We start from the raw sequence: 19,855 nt of genomic DNA on the forward strand, positions 1-19,855 counted from the left end.
TGGTTTTGAGAAAGTATCCTACTTTACAAGGGTCACTGTTGAATGTTAACCCAAGTATTAATTTTTTATTATCCTCAAATGGTAGGTGTTAAACACTAAGAATCACATGAAAACCATGACTAAGTTCATGATTTACCATCATGCTTAGGCTAATTGTTAAGAGGTTATAGGAAAACATGACCATTATCGTGAACTCCAAACATCTTAGGGTCATTGGGTAAAAAAATGGCCGGTCACTTATTTTTTTCTTTTTTTTATGTGTATTTTACAAATTTTCAGCCATTTCCCGGCTGCCCACATGCCAGAAAACCTCAAACCTAAAAACCAGGTTTTTGGCCATCCAAACAGTTTAGTAAAGCTGGTTTTGGCAAACTGGTAAGCAAAACATGGTTTTCTCAAAACCAGGTTTTGTCCTTGTCATCAAAACGGTACCGAAAGGGAAATCCATCAAGCCCATCCTATTGCAGACTCATCCTAACGCACCTTTCAAGTGAGATCAATAGAGTGGGTTTAGTTTGGATTTTTGCCAAACAGTTACCGTTTACCCATATCCCATAAAACCTTATAGTTTTGATTAATTGAATGGGTGGGATCACCGTCTTCAGACTTGTGATATCCGCATCGAATTACCACACAAAGAATGAGTATATGTAAAGCTATCTCTGACAAAGGCAAATCAAACTAATCAGATCTGGATTAGAAAAACGGTTATTCCCATTAGCATCATAATCCGATTATGGAGTCGATTAGACTATAATCCAATTACGTGGAACTCAGAAATATACTCGCATCTGATCCGAATCCAATCCATTTACTTTGACAAACCTACGAGACAGCGAAAAAGCTATAAGGGTAGAGTGGTCATTTGATGTGTACTGGTCCGTCATTATTAGAAATCCGACAGGTGAAATGGTAAATTCCTTTGCATAAGTACAAAATCGCCCCTTCCCCACCAAATTTCTCTTCTATAAAATCTGCATCTCTCGGTGAAGAGAGAGAGAGAGAGGGTTCAGGACGGGTCTCTTAGATCTCGAATTCCTCCGTCATATTCCATATCGGGGCCTCTTTGATCGGTTCTCAGAGGGAGAAGCGTCTTTCTTCCTCGGTTTCTCGTCTCCGATTTTCGGGGTTCTGTTAGGGTTAGGGCAAAAAGAAGAAGGGAGGAGGAGGATGTCGACTCCGGCGAGGAAGAGGCTGATGAGGGACTTTAAGCGGTTGCAGCAAGATCCTCCCGCAGGAATCAGCGGGGCGCCTCAGGATAACAACATCATGCTCTGGAACGCTGTGATCTTCGGGTAAAATCTTCGCTTTCTTCTTTTTTTTCTCTTTTTTGGGTTGGTTTTTTGGGGGGGGGTTCTGTTGATTTAGGGGTTTGGTTTCTGTGATGGCTTTGGTTGCAGCCCTGATGATACTCCCTGGGATGGAGGTGAGGTTTCTCTCTTTTTATTGCTGTTTTTGTTATATATATGTTTTTTCATTTCTTTTTTTTGTCCGTTGATCCGTGAAGAATCATAGTTTTTGTTTTTATTATATTTTTTGGTGTTTCTGTTCGGCGCCTGTTGTGTGCTAAAGGTCGTGCTTTGCTAGGGTTTCGGTTGTGGAATACTCGATTTGTTTGTTTGTTTTTTGGATCTTTCGGTCCGATGATTTGGAAATTATGGCAATCGGATCGTTTTAGGGTTGTTTTGTTGATCATGATATTCTTCTTCGCTTCCTTGAATGTTGTTTTAGGGACTGCTAGGGTTCATCTGTTTTTCCTCTACGGATTCTTTCTTCGTCTTGCGTAGATGGTTTGCATTATAAAGTGTTTGCTTGTTTTTAATGATTTTATACGAGTTCTGTTTTTGGTGTTCGCAGTTGTTTGCATTATAAAGTGTTTGCTTGTTTTTACTGATTTTATACAGTTCGGTTTTTCTTGTTCTTAGTTGTATGCGTTCACAGTTGTTTTTTTCTTTTCCCTTTTTCTTCTGTTTGTTCTTGTTGTTAGCTTTCCTAGGGTTTGTGGTGTTTGGCCAGCATCTGTTCTGGTTGTGACGTTTTGATTATTGCTTCAGGACCATATGAATTGCTGTTTTCGATTAGGGTAGGGGTATGTGATTTTGGTTCTACTTTTAGGATTGATTGCTGCTGTTATATGCTTGTACAGTGAATCTTCAGCAAATCAATTTCCTTTTAATTTGCACTTGTGAAAATTTCATTTTCATTTTCTGCAATTTGTTCTGCACCACTTTTTGGGTGTGTAATGTTGTCTTTATGAGATAACAGGTTTCAGTTCTTCGTGTTGGTACTGATGCTGTTTTTATGTTCTTGAGTTGTAACCTTTTTACTGATTAATTATTTATTTCAGAGTATAAAACCCATTTTTGACAGTCTAGAGGGAGTCGGACACTTTCTATATGACTCTTTATTCAGTTCTCTTGTTGCTATTAGTGAGAGAATCTTAGTTTACTGAAGAACCTGGGACTCTGTTGTCTGTCCATCATTGGATGCCACTTCTTTTAGAGAATCATTTACACAAAACTTCTTGATCTCTGTGTGCTGCATGGTATTCTTTTTGTTTTCCTTTTTTCAATAGTTTCTTGGTCGTGGTATATTTTAGTGTTTACATTGAAGAATCTTTTGGGCTAGTATGTGTTGTCATGTCTGTCAAAAGCCACAATTTAAGGAGTGAAGATTTGTTGTTGAGCAAGGCTATATTACTTTCCTCGATAGTTAGGTTCAACTTATTGAAATTTTTGCTGCTCACACATGAAGTTTTGAGGTTAGGAAGGATTGAGATTCTTTAATAGTTTATCCTTTTTCATGAGGAGATGGTGCCAGTCCCTGTAATCTTATAATTTCTCACATGATTTGTACTGTATTTAATCTTTAGTTGAGCATTGAGGTACTTTTCATATTTCTTCCTTCTTTGATGTGGAGAACAACAAAATATACTGTAAAAGAAAATGGATAAGGTAGGACAATAGCAAACAAGTTGTAACATTAATGCAGCACTCGAACTTAATGATAGGCAATTTAAAACCTAGAAAGCCGTTCTTGATCCTTGGTTCTTTGTTAAGAAAACTTGAGAAATGCCAAAATTTTCATTTGATTTTTAATCTATGGTATGCCAACATTATTAATTCAATTATGGTGTTGGTGCCTGGCAGCACACTGTCCCGTTTTTTCCCTTTTACTTTTGTTGTATTATCCTTGACCCCTTCTAAGCATTTCAAATGGTATATTGTTAATGAATTGTGCTTTTTCACTTTCCTGTTTCTTTTGAAAAAAAGAATTTTTTTTATGGATTTCCTATTCTTTCTTTCCTTTTTCAATTTCTATAATGCTTTTGGGAGGTAATTTTGGCAACTCAGGATTTAACTAGTTCTCTGAGCCTTTCCAGGTACGTTTAAGCTAAGCCTTCAGTTCATGGAGGATTATCCCAACAAGCCCCCAATTGTCCGGTTTGTCTCTCGGATGTTTCATCCAAATAGTAAGTTGAAAGTTACTTTTAGCATTTTTCATGCATTTGAAAATTTACTATTTGTGAAACTGAATTTTCTGTTTGTCTGCATGTTTTTTAGAGCTTATTGTCTAACTCCTTCATTTGTGGTATTGGCAGTCTATGCAGATGGAAGCATTTGCTTGGATATTTTGCAGAATCAGTGGAGTCCTATTTATGATGTTGCAGCAATACTCACGTCCATTCAGGTATGAATTTCTGAAGTGATTATTGATTTTTATTTCATTTTGTTCTTTTTCGTTTACTATGCTCTCCATATACATGTCATCTTTTATGTCCTGGCCAAGGTTGTAAGTAGCGTATTGTTACCCGTGTTGGTCAGGCCAATAGTAACTCCGTATCATATCGTATCGTAAATTTTTAATAATTTTTTTTTAAATAAAAAAAATCAAGAAAAATCAGAAAAAATTAGTAAAAAATCTAAAAAATCATATTACAGCAAATAATGATGAATTCCACAAAATACAACCATAAAATCACATATGAAGCATTTATCTATGAGCTGCATAAGACATCATCAAACATCAACTATCTCACAAGAACAATGCAAAATATTAAATATTTTGCAATTAAGAACATGCCACATGACTCATACTTTCATACAACATAAACAAAAATATTATGACAATAGTTGCACTCGATTTTAAATCAGTTTGGAGCAAAGCAACTCTTTAAAAACTTGCTTATGTGTGTAATCAGTTCTGTATTTTGAAGGAATTTCGTATGGGTTGGATTCCTAAGAATGCGGTGATTCAATCATATGTATATGTGTTGTAAGGCTGTCAAAAAAATCTCATAGTGATTCAATCATGCGTATATGTGTTCTAAGTCTGTCAAAAGAATTTTATAGTGATTCAATAATGCATATATGTATCCTAAGGTTGTCAAAAATATTTTATAGTGATTCAAAAATGCATATATGTTCTAATGTTATAAAAAAAATTCATAGTGATTTAATCATGCATATATGTGTCCTAAGGCATCAGTTCTGTATTTTGAAGGAATTTCGTATGGGTTGGATTCCTAAGAATGCGGGTTGTATGAATTGAACAGGACATCATTTTAAATGGCCAGCTAATGGGTGTTGATCTGATCTGATAAGGTCTATGTCACATAGGTGCGGGTGCGGGTGTGGGTTCGGGTGCGGGTGCGGGTGCGGCGATGCGGCACTTTAAAAAAACTTGAGTGCAGGGAGGGTATATATATATTAACGCAGTGTTAACAGTTTTAAGTTAACACTGTGTATGTCTGTGCATTTATGTATTTATATATATAATATAGATAAAAATGGACTTGATTAGGGTTAACTGAATCTACTTTTGGATAGAAATGGACCTCAATGTGGTTGACCTCACCTTACACAAAGGAAGCTGTGTCCAAGTGTCGCACCCGCCTGGGTGCGACACGGGTGCAGTGCCCTGTTAGAAGAGTCCGTGTGACATAGGATAAGGTTTAATCTGACATAATCTAGATCCGAGTCAGAAGCAGCAGAAGTAGGTAGACATGCATCTATATCTATGTCACATGGGTGCGGGGGTGCAGCAGGGGCAAAAATGTATATATATATATATATATTATATATATATAAGGGGGGTCCGGGGTTCCCCCCGGCGCGGGTCCCGCTGCGCGGTCAGCGGGCGGGGGTCCAGGGGGGGCCGCCCCTGGCAGGGGGTTATAGGGGGGCAGCGCCCCCCCCCCCCCCCACACACACACACACACAGATTTTTTTTTTAAATTCCGCAGCCCATTTCATAGGGCAATTTAAAAAAAAAAAACCAAAAAAAATGGACCATCCGCAGCCCATTTCATAGGGCAAAATTTTAAAAAAAAAACAAAAAAATGGACCAAAATGACCCTGGGTGCGGTCAATGCACCCAGGGTTGGGTTGACCGCACCCGGTGCCGCACCCGCGTCGAGTCGCGTCGACGCGGGTGCGGCACCCTGCTAGCCGAGTCCCTGTGACATAGATCTATATGTTATAGGAATGTTGTTGCATCCATCTGGATTTAGGTCATATTATCATGGGATCTGGTATCATCTGATAGACTTATTTTATTTTGTCCTCTTTAAAGTCTGATTGATGGTTAAAAATGCACATTTAACGTTTATTGAATTCTTATGGTGATAATTTGCTGTGTTAATCAGTAGTTTCTAGTTGTCACCATAGCTCTGGTCAGAGTTCCTAGAAAAATGTTGGTTTTGGGTGCAAAGATTAGGGTATTCATGCAATAGATGGCTTTTGTAAAGGGTTGGGAGCTGTTCTGCTTGTGTAGCCTTTTGACTTGACAGTCTATTGGGAGCTATTAGATGTTTGTTCTGAGATGAGAAAAGTGAAAATAGTTCTTGTATATCAAGTGCCAAAGATTTTCTTCTTTGTATTGGATTTTGCATTGGCATGAACAGGTTTTGAATGATTGAACATTTCCTAAATCGTCACTATCTGTTGTCACAATCTTTTTTATGGTGGTTGGTTGTTTTTGGAGTGTGAGCATTCTCTTTCATGTAGTTTTTCCTGGCAGTGATTATATAAGCGTCTCAGACCTTCTTGGTCCCCAAACTGTGAGAGTGAGTGTTCTGCTTGTGGAATATTTACTTTAAGGATTGAATGTTAAATTTTGTTAATTCAGGAAGGTTGTCATGCCAGGCCCTAACTGTGTAAGTGTTCCTCTTGATGAGGCAATTGTATATTGGTGAATAAGACTGCAAACCTATGATTTAAAATAAGGAGACGGAGCATTAGTGAGAAGTTTGTTGACAAGAATGAGATGACATACTGAATGCATACTGTTAAGGAAAGAGATATTGAAAGAAAATGAAGGATGCCCCTAGCTTCTAGCAGGGACTGTGTCAATGAAGTGGCATGAGGTGTCCCCCTTCATCTGCTTAGTCCTGCAGAATTTATTTTAACTTTTAGATGTTAATCATAAGGATTAAAGGGCTTGATTACCAAAGTATTTGTTGATGATTTTACAATGCTAGTTTGAGTATTTTGACTATGCCGAGAAGCTTGGATTGTAAATGGAAAGTTTGATTTTATGGACGAAATGGCTTTTGGCAAGTATCATGCATCTTGTTATGCTAAGCACTTTTTGAAGAATGGGTTTCTATGGTTTTTAGGAGTAGACATGTAGGTACACCTGGACGAGCTGTACCAAAAGAATGGCTTTTCATGAGTAGGTAAATGCTCCAGTCATTCTGGATATTAAGAGTTCGGAACTTTATGGTATCAAAGAAAATCTTCTTTGCAAATCAATTGCTAGAATTAAGAAAGAATTGAAATGTATACAGTGAGCTGGTATCTTCTGCACAGGTTTCTGTATGAAAAGTCCGGCACTCTACACTGAGGCCCAATCAAATAGCTTCTTGATAATTTCTTTTTAAGTGGAGGATTGTTTTGTGTAGCTCATTCTATTTTGTTTTGAAGGATCAATATGTGAAAATCAGAGTTCAGGTAATGTTGGCCTATAGATACGTCTCTTTTATGCCTTGGGCCAATTATCTGTGCTTTCTCTTTTGCAGGTCTGCCTCTTTGTTTTTCATGCTTTATGAAGATATAGATGTTTGTGACCTTTTTCATTAGGATCGTGGACCTGTGCCAAAAAGAAACTAATGATTTCTATAAGCTTTACAAAATCCAATGGCCATTTACTGTGTCTAGGGGACTGCAATTTAACTACTACAGTTTTGATGAATTTCTAGGTCTGAAATATTCTGAAATGTGTTTTTTCCACCTTCAATGAAGCTTGAACAGATTTTGAAAGAGAGTATGGAAGTTTTGGTCTGATAGTGTCTAAAAAATATTCTTAGGGGGGGGGGGTGTTTGTTTCAGATGTGAGAAGTAGAAACACAAATCTCAACTGATATGTGTTTCACGTGATAGTAAAATCATGCAAAACAGTTTTCATAAGCAAAAGGTTAGTGGACTCTTCATTTAAAAAGGGACATTTGCATTTATGGAGTAGCCTGTTGTTTTATGTTGAGAAAAAAAAATTTAGGCCCCATATGCAAAAAGTAGCTTTATTAAGAAGTGCTCATCATGAGAAAATGTGGCAGGACACACTTCCATAGGGAGGAGGAGTATGATCCCATCCCACCTTCCTGTCATATAAAGAGAAAGCTGTTTCTCTTTGACCATTTCCTAACAAAATTGGTACGGTTTCACCGTGCAAAAGGGGCCATTTTCCTATCAAAGTGGCCCATTTTTCTCTCCAAAATGGCTGAAACAAGCGCACCCTTGAAGATTGTCCTTTTCTAAATTTTCCATTATATTGATGGTGAGTCTGATATTTCTGAATGAGTTTAGCTGCAAGGAGTTAGATTGGACATTATTTTCCCCGTTTGTTTTATGGATATTTACCAGTAATTCTGCTTGAGTTTGATTTGTGGTAGAGATTGTTGTCATCACCATTGTCATAATCATGTTCGTCAGTAAACATATGCTCATGATTAAACATTTTCCTTAGAACTCTTCTTGGAACTGGTTATGCTTTACTATTCCAGTTACCTTGAAACTGACCTCTCCTATTTGTGCAGTCCCTTCTGTGTGATCCGAATCCCAACTCACCAGCAAATTCAGAGTCTGCTCGCATGTTCAGTGAGAATAAGCGTGAATACAATAGGAGAGTGCGTGAAATTGTTGAGCAGAGCTGGACAGCAGATTAGAAGTCAGCCGTTCAGAATAAAATGAAAGTGTAAATTGGGAGTGGACATCTGTTCCAACTTTTATCAAATGACTGCTATGCTTTAGTGGGTCTCTTTCTCACTCTCCCTCCATTTTTCTTAGTATTTCCCGTGTATAATATGTTACAGCCGATTTCTGGCTTGAAACTCGTGTGTTTAATTTGCTGAGAATAGATGACACTATTTGTGCTTGGCAGTGAAAATGTTTTGGATTTGTCAGTATTCCTTGCATGTTTGTTGTTCCATATGGCTGAACACATATATGGTTGCTTGCTGAAAATGTATATATAGTTGCCTTGTTTCTTGGGCTCCTTGTTGATTTATTGGCTAGGAATGTTACAGTTAATTTGGGTTTTTTGATGTCTTCACACGTCCAATGCACAAAACTGGCTATCGTATAAGTCTGCAGGTAATAAATCCTACTCTACTAATGAAACGCTTCTTGTTCTACCTGAGAATATCCACACCTTCGTTTTAACATTTTTTTTTTCGTTCATAACCCGAAGAAAACTGCACCCAGGCATGGAGACAGTCGCCCTCCTGATGGCATAATACTCCGAGGCTATGACCCTTGCCCTCAGGGCCTATGCTGGGCATGGGCTTACGGAAGGGGGTAGTGTCTGCGGGTATCGACCCCCCCCCCCCCCGACTGCCTGTATGACAGGACTGACAGCCGAGGCCTGCTCCAGCTATGCTAACCCCTTTGGGGTGCATTCGTTCCAACATATTGGCTGTGTTTTGTGCATCGAAAGGCCTGGTACTGTGATATTCATTCTTCTGGATTTGCGTGAATGTTTGATTATCGACATTGATAAAAGTTTTTTTTTATAGTCCAGCTAGGGTTGGTCTGACCCCCACCAGTCCATTGATACAAATCATACGACATCAAACAAAAAAGGATTTGAAATCTCATCAGCGTTGCATGTGCTATGATTTGAAAAGTAGTGCATCGAATTCAGTTTATTTCATACGTATGATACAAGGCATGTGAAGCAAATGATACAGATAGATGAGACACGATCATTTGTTGCACCATTTTGAAAACACAAATCCAGATATGCAAGCAGAGTTGGGAACATGGTTCTCTTATCCTGAACTTGTTCTCCGATTGGATACAACCGTGTTAGTAAAAGATGGTAAATACATATCCACACATGCAAGCATGGTATTTACTAAAAGGATACTAATGGGGGCTCGGCCTGGTTGGTAGGAGCTATCAGTGCACGTCTCCTTGTGATGGGGCGTTGCTGGTTCAAAACCCAATGGTACGATAAATAATAACTGGTGGGGTTCTGCCTAACCCCAGCTTGCCTTTCAAAAAGACAAAAAAAAGAAGCCTCGTAAATACGACAATATTGTGTCCAGACATCGCTTGAGAACTTTGATTATTTTCATACTCGAATTTCACTACAAAAAGGACTCGGGTACAAACACTACTGGCATAATCAGCAAATACTTTATCTAGCTATTGAACAAAACGGAAGCTTTCGCCTAATATTTTATGCATCCCATTTCCAGAAGTTACACCCTCCTAGCGATTAACAGCAATATGAAGGTTCCTTTCCTCGTTTTCTTTAACAGTTGACAAATTAAGGGGTAAACATAGTGGGACGACATTACAAGTTTTTTTTATATTTATTTTAGAATGGAAGAAAATATTTATTAATAATAGATAAAAGATCAGAATTGACAACGACGATACAGAGAAGGAAGCCTACAGCAAAGCTCAAAAATATATCAATTTAATGTGCATTGAGAAAGGAAAGGGCCTAGCCATTACTGACCAATCCATGAGATATCCTGATTGGGCCAAACCAAAGTTGCAGCCAAAAATACATCAGCTTGGATTGCCATGCTTACTGATCAAAGATTAGAACTCTTCCCTCCAATTTTTCTTCCATTTAGTAGTATGTTGTAGAGATTCAAGGCCAAGGATCAACCGTCTAAAATAGGAGGAATGGGCAACAGTCTGTAATGTCCAGCCAGACCACTTTGAACATTATTTGAAAAGCTGAGCAAAAGCAGAACAGGTGAGGCGCTGATTCATTCTTATTGTCACACATAGGGCATCTACTTGCCAAGATAATACACATTCTTTGCAAATAGTCTGGAGTATTGATTCGCTCGAATAAGAGAATCCATGAAAAAAAATTCTGACTTGGGTGATGGACCATTTCATCCTAAGCAAGGCGACAGAAAATGCAGCCGATTTAGAGATGGACCATCTAACATTAGGGGAAGGCTCATCATGAGATAGGAATCAAATGAAAAGTTCGAAAGCTTTCACAATTCCTTTCCACACCTGTGAACCCCTCTTCCAACATGGTTTAGAGGTCCAATGCACACGATCACCATCTAATTTGTACTTGGATTTGAGAAATTGAAATAATGGAAGGTTTTCAGTTGCCAAGCGCCACCGCCATTTACAAAGAAGTGCAAGGTTAAGCTTACCAAGTCTCCAAATACCCAAACCTCCACACTGTTGGGATCATCCTTAGAAGTTGTAACCTGACCCAAGTCACCAATGGCATCCAAAAATCCTCCTTTGCGGTATACGGAACTGCTGCATTCACTTTGCACCAAATGGTCAAGATGGCACCTAGCCAGTACTGACAAAACACCTCTGTTGTGAACCAGATCTGTTTGAAATTGGATGGCCATTCCATGCATTGTCTTGCACAAATGCATTGCACGAAACTACAATTTACAAAATATTACATTATGCACGAATGAATTTAAAATGAATACAAAAAATACCTCAAGAATGTACATTACAGATTTATCATAGGAATAAAGAATTATATGTTCATTTTCAATCTTCAAGCATATATCTGTTTCTCCTCGCTCCAAAAGCAAATCTCTGCACCAATATTCATAAGCAAAACTCATGAATGACTTGTATGTACTGGTATTGAAGAGGTAAATGAAAACATCTCTTTTGTATTGAGAACTGAAAACTAACTGAAAATATCTGGGAGTATGCTTTCAGCCCAGTCAAGAAACGGATATAGGTAGGTTTTGTTGAGCCACTCAGAGGAACTGCTCTGATGCAAGGAACAAGGTATTCTGCAACCTGCACCAAATACAAAGTGGCATAACAATTACAAATATTCCAAGAAGAGCCATCAAGATTCCCAAAGCCATGCCGTATTGATGAAATTTATGCGGGCAACCTCATGGAGTGACATGCATGAATATAAATAAGAGAGAAGTGCTCAAGTGTAGTGAAAAGTGTGACCCATTTGTTTACGGGTACACAACATTGATTCTGGGCAGGAAGGTTGAACAACCTAAGAATATTAACTAATTCATTTCTAGATACTATGAGTGCTAAAGAATCAATTGCACATGCTTCACAATTCTAAAAGATTGACAGCATATGTATATACCGCCTGTGAGGATTGCATTAGGTCCTTTCAAAAAATTGCAGCTGCAGGTGTATTTTGCTTGATCTAAACCTGTAGATGTGTTAATTATAGTTTATGCAGTAGGAAACATGTGTTAGATTAGGTAATTTTCATTCTCGGATGTGTTTTTGAGAGAGAGAGAGAGAAGAACGGCTCATGTTGCATTAAAACTTGATGACAAGAGTGTTTCAACTTCATAAGATATTCAATTATTTTGGTGAAAATCAATTCAATCAAATGCATGTTTTTTCGTAAATAACTAATGATAAGCACATCTGAAGGTTCATAGTAGCCAAAAAATACCTGCAAATATGGTCACATATATATATATATATATATATATATATATATATATATATATATATATATATATATATATATATATATATATATATATATATAATATCACAGTCACCTATTCAAGGTATTTTCTTGGTAAGGGTTTTTCTCAGAGAGATTCAAAAGTTGGTTTTTCTAGGAATTTAAAAATATTGAACAAATATAAAGAATAAGAAAAAAGATAATAAAATAATAGTCATGCATGATTTTTCTTGCAAAAATATAAAGAAACAAGTTTTAAAAGGTTTTTAAATATAAAAGAAACAAAAATTGAAAATGTATGATTAAAATATAAAAATGTGTTTTTTCCTAAAAATATCATGATAGTATCACAATATTTTGAAAATATTGGCTGACTTGACATCGCTGATATTTTCAAAATATCGGTGATATCAATGACAGTTATATATATATCCAAAATAAACAGGAAGGGAAAATGGAAACTTTCAAAGTGAGAAAAGGTGGAGGAGGATGAAATGAAAACTTTCAAAACAGAGTAATATGTAAAAAAACTTTCCAAATCTGCCTCATGAACAAGTTAGGAGGCTGAAATTGCAGTTGATAATAATCCCAATATGATCATGATTCATGAGCATACAAAAAGTTTAATATTTCTGCACCCTTCGAGTCACCATGTGATACCAACCAACAGATCAACAAGAAAATACATTCCTTGAATCAAAATAGCAAATGGCTACACTATAACGATGAAAATTTAGTTACCACTTCTGCTGGTTCAGCAAGAACATTAATGAAAAACTTGGCCTGCAATTTAAGCAAGATTGGAAGAAATTAAATATATAGCAGGAAAATAATATAGGTACCATTTAGAACAGCAAGGAAAAGGAGTATATGGTTCTAATTTTACCTGCTTTGTAAGAGCCCCTGACATCAAAAGGTCAGTTGTAACCATCCCAGGCTGCAAATACATTAACATGAATGAAAATTTGTCAAAACATAAGCTGCCTATAGCTTCCTATCCCAGGCTGCAAATACATTAACATGAATGAAAATTTGTCAAAACATAAGGAGACCTTGGAAAGAGCATGTTTACTCTTCTGAGTAACAAAATAACAGCCATTGTAGATACAGATGTCAACTCTGTGTCAGGCCACACATAATGGCAGATATAATTAGCTTCCATACGGGTTTTCAAAAGCAAGAAGATATGGAGTCTGCCTTGAATTGAGTATAGATCACATACTTGAATATCTGTTTGACCAACCTGACCCAATGGGGTGTGTGTGTGTCTGTGTGCACACGAATGTTTGACTGTGACCATGATTTTATATCTTACAAAACAAGCAATCTATCCTGATCCAGTTCAATCTTAACTCAGCCAATACTTGATTGAGCAAATTAAGATCAACCCAGTTAATCTGCCCAGTCAGACCCAAGTCCAAACTATTAATGCCTCATTTCTGAAAAAGGAAGCAGGCTCTAAAAATAAAATGAAAATTCTAACCTTCAGATTTTTGTTTTTCATTTTGAAAACTTTGACCATGTTGGGATGGCCTGATGCGCAGGATGTCCAGTGTTTGGCAATATCAAGGGCCAGGATATTACTATCCACAATAGAGGTGTAAGTGGGTTGGTTCAGGTTGGGCTCCATCATGCCTGATTTGAATCAGGTCTAAAAACCAGACACAAAATTTAGTATTAGGTATACCATTTATTTCAGACCCAAATAGGTCATTGAGTTGACCAAGCTCTCAACAGGATGGTTCAGGTCAGGTTTGGATGTGAATCAGTTTGGGTCAAGAACAGCTTAAGATGAAATCAGTTCTGGAACACATTGGTTTGGGACTATAAGCAAGTTGCTATTTGGCAGATAATGAGCAGGGTAGGATTGTTAAGATATGTTTACATATACATATATGTATATGTATATACATATATATATATATATATATATATATATATATATATATATATATATATATATAAAATGTGCTGTAAACCGAAATACCCATCAAGGATATTTTGGTACTTTCACTGCAATAGGCGTCAGCCCAATAGGGGCTGACAATCCTTTTTTATTTCTTTTTACTTTTTCTATTTTTCTGGTTTTATTCTTCTTTTTCAGTTTCTAGGTTGTTGTAACATTGGGAGCAGCTCCAATGTGACTGTTGGAGCTGCTCCCAATGGGAGCAGCCCAACAGTCACCATGGGCTGCCCCCAATAGCCCTCTTGTTCTATAAATTGGCCTTGAAGGCCTTGTATTCTTTTAACACTCTTACGAGTGATTATATACAATATTAACATTTGTTAGACCCTTGTGTAGGTGGTTCGGTGATTCAATCATTGCATGTTCTTGTGTGTGTATCGGATTCAATCCACTTTATTACATGGTATCAAAACTTTGGTGATTTAAAGGCAATTTTCGAGAAGAAAGATCGTGACGATATCAAGAGGAGGATCATGAGCTTAGCGGATACAATAAATCAATGATTGTTGCATCGGGAAGCATGCATTTTCTCAAACAAGTCTTGTATATCTACATTTCTCTCTTCTTTCCACTCTCTCTTTTTCTACCCGTTCTCTTCACATTGTAAAGAAATGGAGAATGAGAGATAAGTTATAATCTCCATTCCTGTACGCCTAAATGATACAAACTATGTGATGTGGGCATCCATAGTAAAACACAAGACATGAGAAAAGCGATTATGGGGTTTGGTGGATGGTACCGAAAAAGAACCCAAGCTCATTCTTACAAAAATTGAGAATGGGAAAGAGGTAGCTCTTCAAGAAGAGAAAATGGCTAAAGCCGTTTCCGAATATGAGAAAAGATGGAAGGAATGGAGGATGGGTCATTCCAAAATTATTGGATGACTCATCAATAGTGTGGACATTCACAAATGTTCTAGTTTGACGAAGTTTGACGAAGTTTGACGAAGTTTGACGAAGTTTGACGAAGTTTGACGAAGTTTGACTTCGCTAGTGATGCTTAGAAATACCTTAAGGATATTGCGCATATATGTAATGTCCAAAATAAAGTGAAGACAATGACTCAAGAAGATATGAGCATAAGAGAGTACTACAATGCACTATTTCTCCTTTTGAATGAATTGTCTCTTCTTGAGCCAAAGTAGCATTGCCCACAAGATGTTGAGCTTCGATAAAATCAAATCAAAGCAGAGCATTTTTATCAATTCATAAATGAGCTTAGGCCCGAATTTGAATGAACTAAGTCCGCTCTTCTTCATAGAGGATAGGTTCCTTCTATAGTTGAGACACTTGAAGAATTAACTATGGAAGAGAATAGGTTGAAAAAGTCATCAACTTCCAAGGATGAAGAATCCGTGCTTGTTATGTCAAAACCCGAAAATCATACAAAGAGTTATAAACCACCTCATTTTGTAAGAAATGAAAATGGTAGAAACCCCAACAGCTATGAAAAGAGGGGTGATCATGAGTCAAATAAAGGTGAAAAAATTATTTGCTACCATTGCTATGAACCGAGACACATCAAACATTTTTGTCCCAAAAGAAAGAAGGAGGATTATAACGAAGATAAAAGAGTTGCTTCGGTTGAAAGAAGTGAAGTGGACGACTCCAAATGCATCAGTTCGTTGTCCTTAGCTCAATTGATGGAGGCATTGCAACCTATGTTTAAAGCTCCATCTCTTTCTTATTCGGGAGCGGTCGTATCGACAAGTGACAACCATGGTAAGACTTCTTGGATCTTACATTCCGGTGCTTCATTCCATATGACCCCTGAGTCCATATTATCCTAATGCAAGTTTAACCCAAATGATTTGTGTGTTTTCACTGCCGACGGCACCTCTTTAAAAATCAAAAGTTTTGGTATTTATCGAAAAACACCTATATTTCACATACCGAATATTAGAGTAGTACCAAAATTAAATTTAAACCTCCTATCGATTTCTCAAATTGCGGACTATGGTTGCAAAATAATTTTCTCATCTAATGATTGTCTAATACAGAATTTTCAGTCTGAAAAGCCAATTGGGCAAGGCCATAGAAAAGGAGACCCTTATGTTATGGATAATCTTGAATTGCCAAAACAACTTTTTTGTAATTTTATGAAAAAGAAAGATGTAGAAATTTGGCACAAAAGACTAGGACATCCTAGTATGACCAAATTACAATTATTTTCATTTCTTTCAAATTGTAAAGGAGAAAATTTTGTATATGAAGATTGTATTCTTGGCAAAATAAAATCTTTACAGTTTGGAACAAGACATCTTATAACTAAGAATTCATTTGAGCTAGTGCATTCGGATGTGTAGGGACCCGCACCAGTCATATCCAAAGGAGGTGTTTCTTATTATGTTATGTTTGTAGATGATTATAGCAGACTCTTGGATATTCTTTTTAAAACACAAATCGGAAGTATTTGATTATTTTAAGAAATTTCATAGTTATATACAAAATCAATTTAACACCAATATTCAAATTTTTAGAACTGATTCTGGAGAAGAATTTGTGTCAAACGATTTTAAAGATTATCTTGACTTAAATGGAATTTTACATAAAAAATCGTATTCATACACCCCTCAACAAAATGGTCTTGCCAAAAGAAAGCAGACACATTGATGCAGAGCAGGACCGGGTCCGGTCTACACAGGGTAACCCAGGCGTGTGCATGGATCTTGGCACCAACGGGATAGACGATCAGACCCAGACAATGGATCTGATCGCGAGTCTGGTGCCCCAGTGCAAGGAAGTGGTGCCCATGCGCACTTACTCAAGGCGAGCCAAGGCTGGAAGTAGCACTGCACGTTGACAGCGCCCCGATCCACCAGCAACAACAAGTTACCTCGGGTCCAAGGACGGGACCCGAGACCCAGATCCAGTCATGCATTATTAATACCCTGTTTAGGGTTGCGTGAAGGCAGAGAATACTGAACATTGCAGCAGCCTTTTTCATTTTGTCTTTCAACAGTTTATTTTTTTGGATTTTATTCCTTTCATTTGTTACCTTTCATTTGGTTAATGTTCCTTCTATTAATCGATTGAATTCTATATTAAAAATAAAAACAAGTGTTATCGTTTTCGGTGGACCATCCTCTTATTTTCTGCATATCACACGACCGTGAGGGTCGTGCCATTATCGTCTGAGATCAAGGGCACCAAAGCCGGTTCCCTCACTGCATCAAAGTGGTATCAGAGCACCAGGTTTCCTCCTTCGTCAGCGGCATGGCTCAAGAGGCGAGGAAAGATCCTGCAAGTGGAATAGAGCGGGAGGAAACCAACAATGAAGATCCGATGTTGCGTATGATGGAGATGATGACCAAAATGCAAGAAAATATGTTGCGCATGAACAAAGAAGTGGCAAGGATATCAAAACGGCTGGATGGATTCGAAGATCGGCTTGTCATCCTTGAATCACTGGTGGAACAATGCGCAGCTTCAATACCAACGCCGGGAGCAGATATGGTTGATGGCGCAGCGGCTCGCGTGAATCCCATCTTCGCGAAAACAGGCCAGCCGATGCATTCTCAACCTGTTTGTGTCACCACCTCGCCTTCGGTCCCCCCCTCTCCATTCAGATTCGGGTACCCACCAATTGAACCAGGGGATCACGGCAGGACCCCCCATCACTCAGGTGTACCACAGCCCTGGCAGCGAGTCCCTGCGACTGCGTCGCAGGCTAGACCGGGTCTGTAGGACCCCAGCGTCCGTAGGCCTGGGTTCGTGGCCGCGAGCCACGAGGGCTGCGTCGCAGGCCAGACCTAGTCTGCAGGACCCTAGTGTCACGCCGGGTCCTACCGCGGGTCTGGGCTCGTGGCCTCGAGCCATGGGGGTTGCGTCGTAGACCGGGTCGGGTCTGCAGGAACCCGCTGGGTCCTGTTGTCGGCCTGGTCTCATCAGCCCGACCAGGAAAGGATCCCCCTTTCCCTCCTGAGCCCGTGCGTGGAGGCCCCGTGGCAGCACACCCGCGAGCGGGAGCCGGTGGACCCCTTTGGCTTGGGCCGAACCCGAGAGGGTCCGGACCAGGATTCTCCTCAACAGGGCCCAGACCCGGTTCTCAGGGACTATCCTTTGGGTCCCAGGGAGCGGGTTTGGGCCTCGAACCCCCTTATCCGACTTACCCAATTGGGTCCGGCTTGCGGGTCGTCCTGAACCAGATCCAATGCCTACCCAAACCTGTATCGGACCCGGACGAAGCTCCACTTTGAATTTGAACCGGGTCAAAACCAGACCCATTTTGTTACGGATCAATGATCGAGTTCAAACCAGGCCTTCTCACACCATAACTCGATCCATGATCCTACCCACCCCATTATGGGTCTGACAAATAGTGTAGGACTTGACCCGATCCAGATCCAATCGGGTGATTCATCCCAATACTACACCAACCAAACCCAATACTCGTAACAGACCCAATCCATTAACCCATCCTTGATCCAGAACCCAGTACCATACCCGACCCACTACCTCTACCCTAACCCAACCCATAACCCAGACCCATATTATCCCGTTCCTACCCACCTAGAGCCCGAGACCCGATCTTCAGTTATATCGGTGCCTCAACGCCGACCACAGATGGTTCCCACTCACGGGCCAGCCAGACAGAGACCGATTCCTATGCAAATTCAGCAAGTGTCAGCGCAACCTGAGCGCCGACCACATGTTATGGGAGTTCGTTAGCACCAGTTACCAGGCGAGCAGTACCGCGGAAAAGGAGATGATGTCGTGTTGGATGATGATGCTTTCTGGAACGAGTATCCTGCAGGAATGGTGGAGACTCATCAGCAGAGAGCACCAGAGCACCCCTCCACCTACGGGGTGAAGCTAGACCTTCCAGAGTTCACAAGACGATTCGATGCGGAGCAGTTCTTCGACTAGGCCTATGTCGTACAGTTTTTCTTCCACTACCACACTGTAGTTGAGCACCAACGTGTCTCTCTAGCGTCCACTCGGTTGAGGGGTCTAGCACAGACATGGTGGGTTGAGTTGCAGAGGTCGAGGGAGCGGCAGGGATTAGAGCGCATACAGACATGGGAGGAGATGCAGAGGTTGATGCAATCAAAGTTCGTGCCTTCAGACCACGCCGAGCGAGCCTACAAGGAGTACCTGACCTTGTGTCAAGGCACCCGTACCGTGGCGGAATATACTGCTGAGTTTTATTGTCTATCCTTGCGAGTGCAGATCGAGGAGACCGCCCGCCAGCAGGTCACGAGGTATATTTCTGGTCTCCGTCCTGCTATTTCTGATGATTTCAGTTGTGTCACAGTCGAGTCATTAGATCAGGCAAGCAGTTATACCATGAATGTGGAGGAAAAATTGAAAAGGAGGCAGGATTATAGAGTCTCCCGCAGTGACCAGTCCAGTCGACCTAAGTCGAGTTTCCCAACCAGGAGAGCGAGCTCCCCTAGGAAGGAAGACTTAAAGTCTACCCCTAGAGTAGACCCTAGCAAACCCGACCAGTCCGGACCCGCATACCATACCAGATCCAAGGCCAAGCCTAGTGAGTCTACCATTCATTGTTTTAAGTGTCGAGAGTTAGGACATGTTGCGTCCAAGTGCCCCACCGTGAACAAGAGCGCCCATTTCGTCGAGGGTATTGTTGAGTCAGCGTCCGATAGTGAGAGTGAGGGTGAGTTGTTGGTTAAAAGAGATGACGAGAGGGAAGTCGTGGAGTTCGACGGCAACGTTGAAAATTTATTGTCTATCTGTCATGTTTTGACCGCACCCCAAGAGTCGACCCCTGCAAAATGGTTGTGGAATAACATTTTTAGAACCCGGTGCAACTGTAAGGGGCATGCATGTGATGTTATAATTGATACTAGGGCGTGTGAGAATATGGTGTCCGAGAACGTCGTGTCCACCCTTAACCTGAAAACGGAGAAATTGTCCCAACCATATAAGATGGCATGGTTCAAGAGAGGAAATGAGGTTCCCATCACCCAGCGTTGTCTAGTTCGGTTCTCTATGGGAGAGCATTACCACGATGAGG

The 19,855-nt window shown here is 39.7% G+C and overlaps 2 protein-coding genes across 2 annotated transcripts in view; one reads left to right on the top strand and one right to left on the bottom strand.

Annotated features, from left to right (window-relative positions):
- The first annotated feature begins 996 nt into the window (after nt 1-996).
- LOC149831734 (ubiquitin-conjugating enzyme E2 2-like) lies at nt 997-8,382 on the top strand. The gene is made up of 5 exons (XM_090014088.1): nt 997-1,295; nt 1,401-1,426; nt 3,383-3,472; nt 3,602-3,690; nt 8,036-8,382. Exons 1-5 carry the CDS (start codon nt 1,171-1,173, stop codon nt 8,162-8,164), a joined length of 459 nt encoding a protein of 152 aa, XP_089870214.1. The 5' UTR covers nt 997-1,170; the 3' UTR covers nt 8,165-8,382.
- Nucleotides 8,383-10,808: 2,426 nt separating this feature from the next.
- LOC149831735 (chlorophyll(ide) b reductase NOL, chloroplastic-like) overlaps nt 10,809-19,855 on the bottom strand; it is a 31,443-nt gene continuing 22,396 nt past the window's right edge. Inside the window, exons 10-13 of the mRNA XM_090014089.1 lie at nt 12,797-12,847; nt 12,652-12,693; nt 11,145-11,255; nt 10,809-11,042 (exon numbers count right to left, since the gene is read on the bottom strand). Coding sequence (XP_089870215.1) covers nt 10,995-11,042; nt 11,145-11,255; nt 12,652-12,693; nt 12,797-12,847 — 252 coding nt within the window. The 3' untranslated portion in view covers nt 10,809-10,994. The remainder of the gene's footprint in view (nt 11,043-11,144; nt 11,256-12,651; nt 12,694-12,796; nt 12,848-19,855) is intronic.

This window comes from Nuphar pumila, chromosome 7 (genome assembly GCF_984573655.1).
Source record: "Nuphar pumila chromosome 7, dmNupPumi1.hap1.1, whole genome shotgun sequence".
Lineage (NCBI taxonomy): Eukaryota > Viridiplantae > Streptophyta > Magnoliopsida > Nymphaeales > Nymphaeaceae > Nuphar > Nuphar pumila.

What these genes read in the sequence shown, in the direction of transcription:
- LOC149831734 (XM_090014088.1), top strand. Translation starts at nt 1,171, where the DNA reads ATGTCGACTCCGGCGAGGAAGAGGCTGATGAGGGACTTTAAGCGGTTG. An exon ending in TGGAACGCTGTGATCTTCGG is followed by an intron (nt 1,296 to 1,400) that starts GTAAAATCTTCG and finishes CTTTGGTTGCAG; the next exon opens with CCCTGATGATACTCCCTGGG. An exon ending in CAATACTCACGTCCATTCAG is followed by an intron (nt 3,691 to 8,035) that starts GTATGAATTTCT and finishes CTATTTGTGCAG; the next exon opens with TCCCTTCTGTGTGATCCGAA.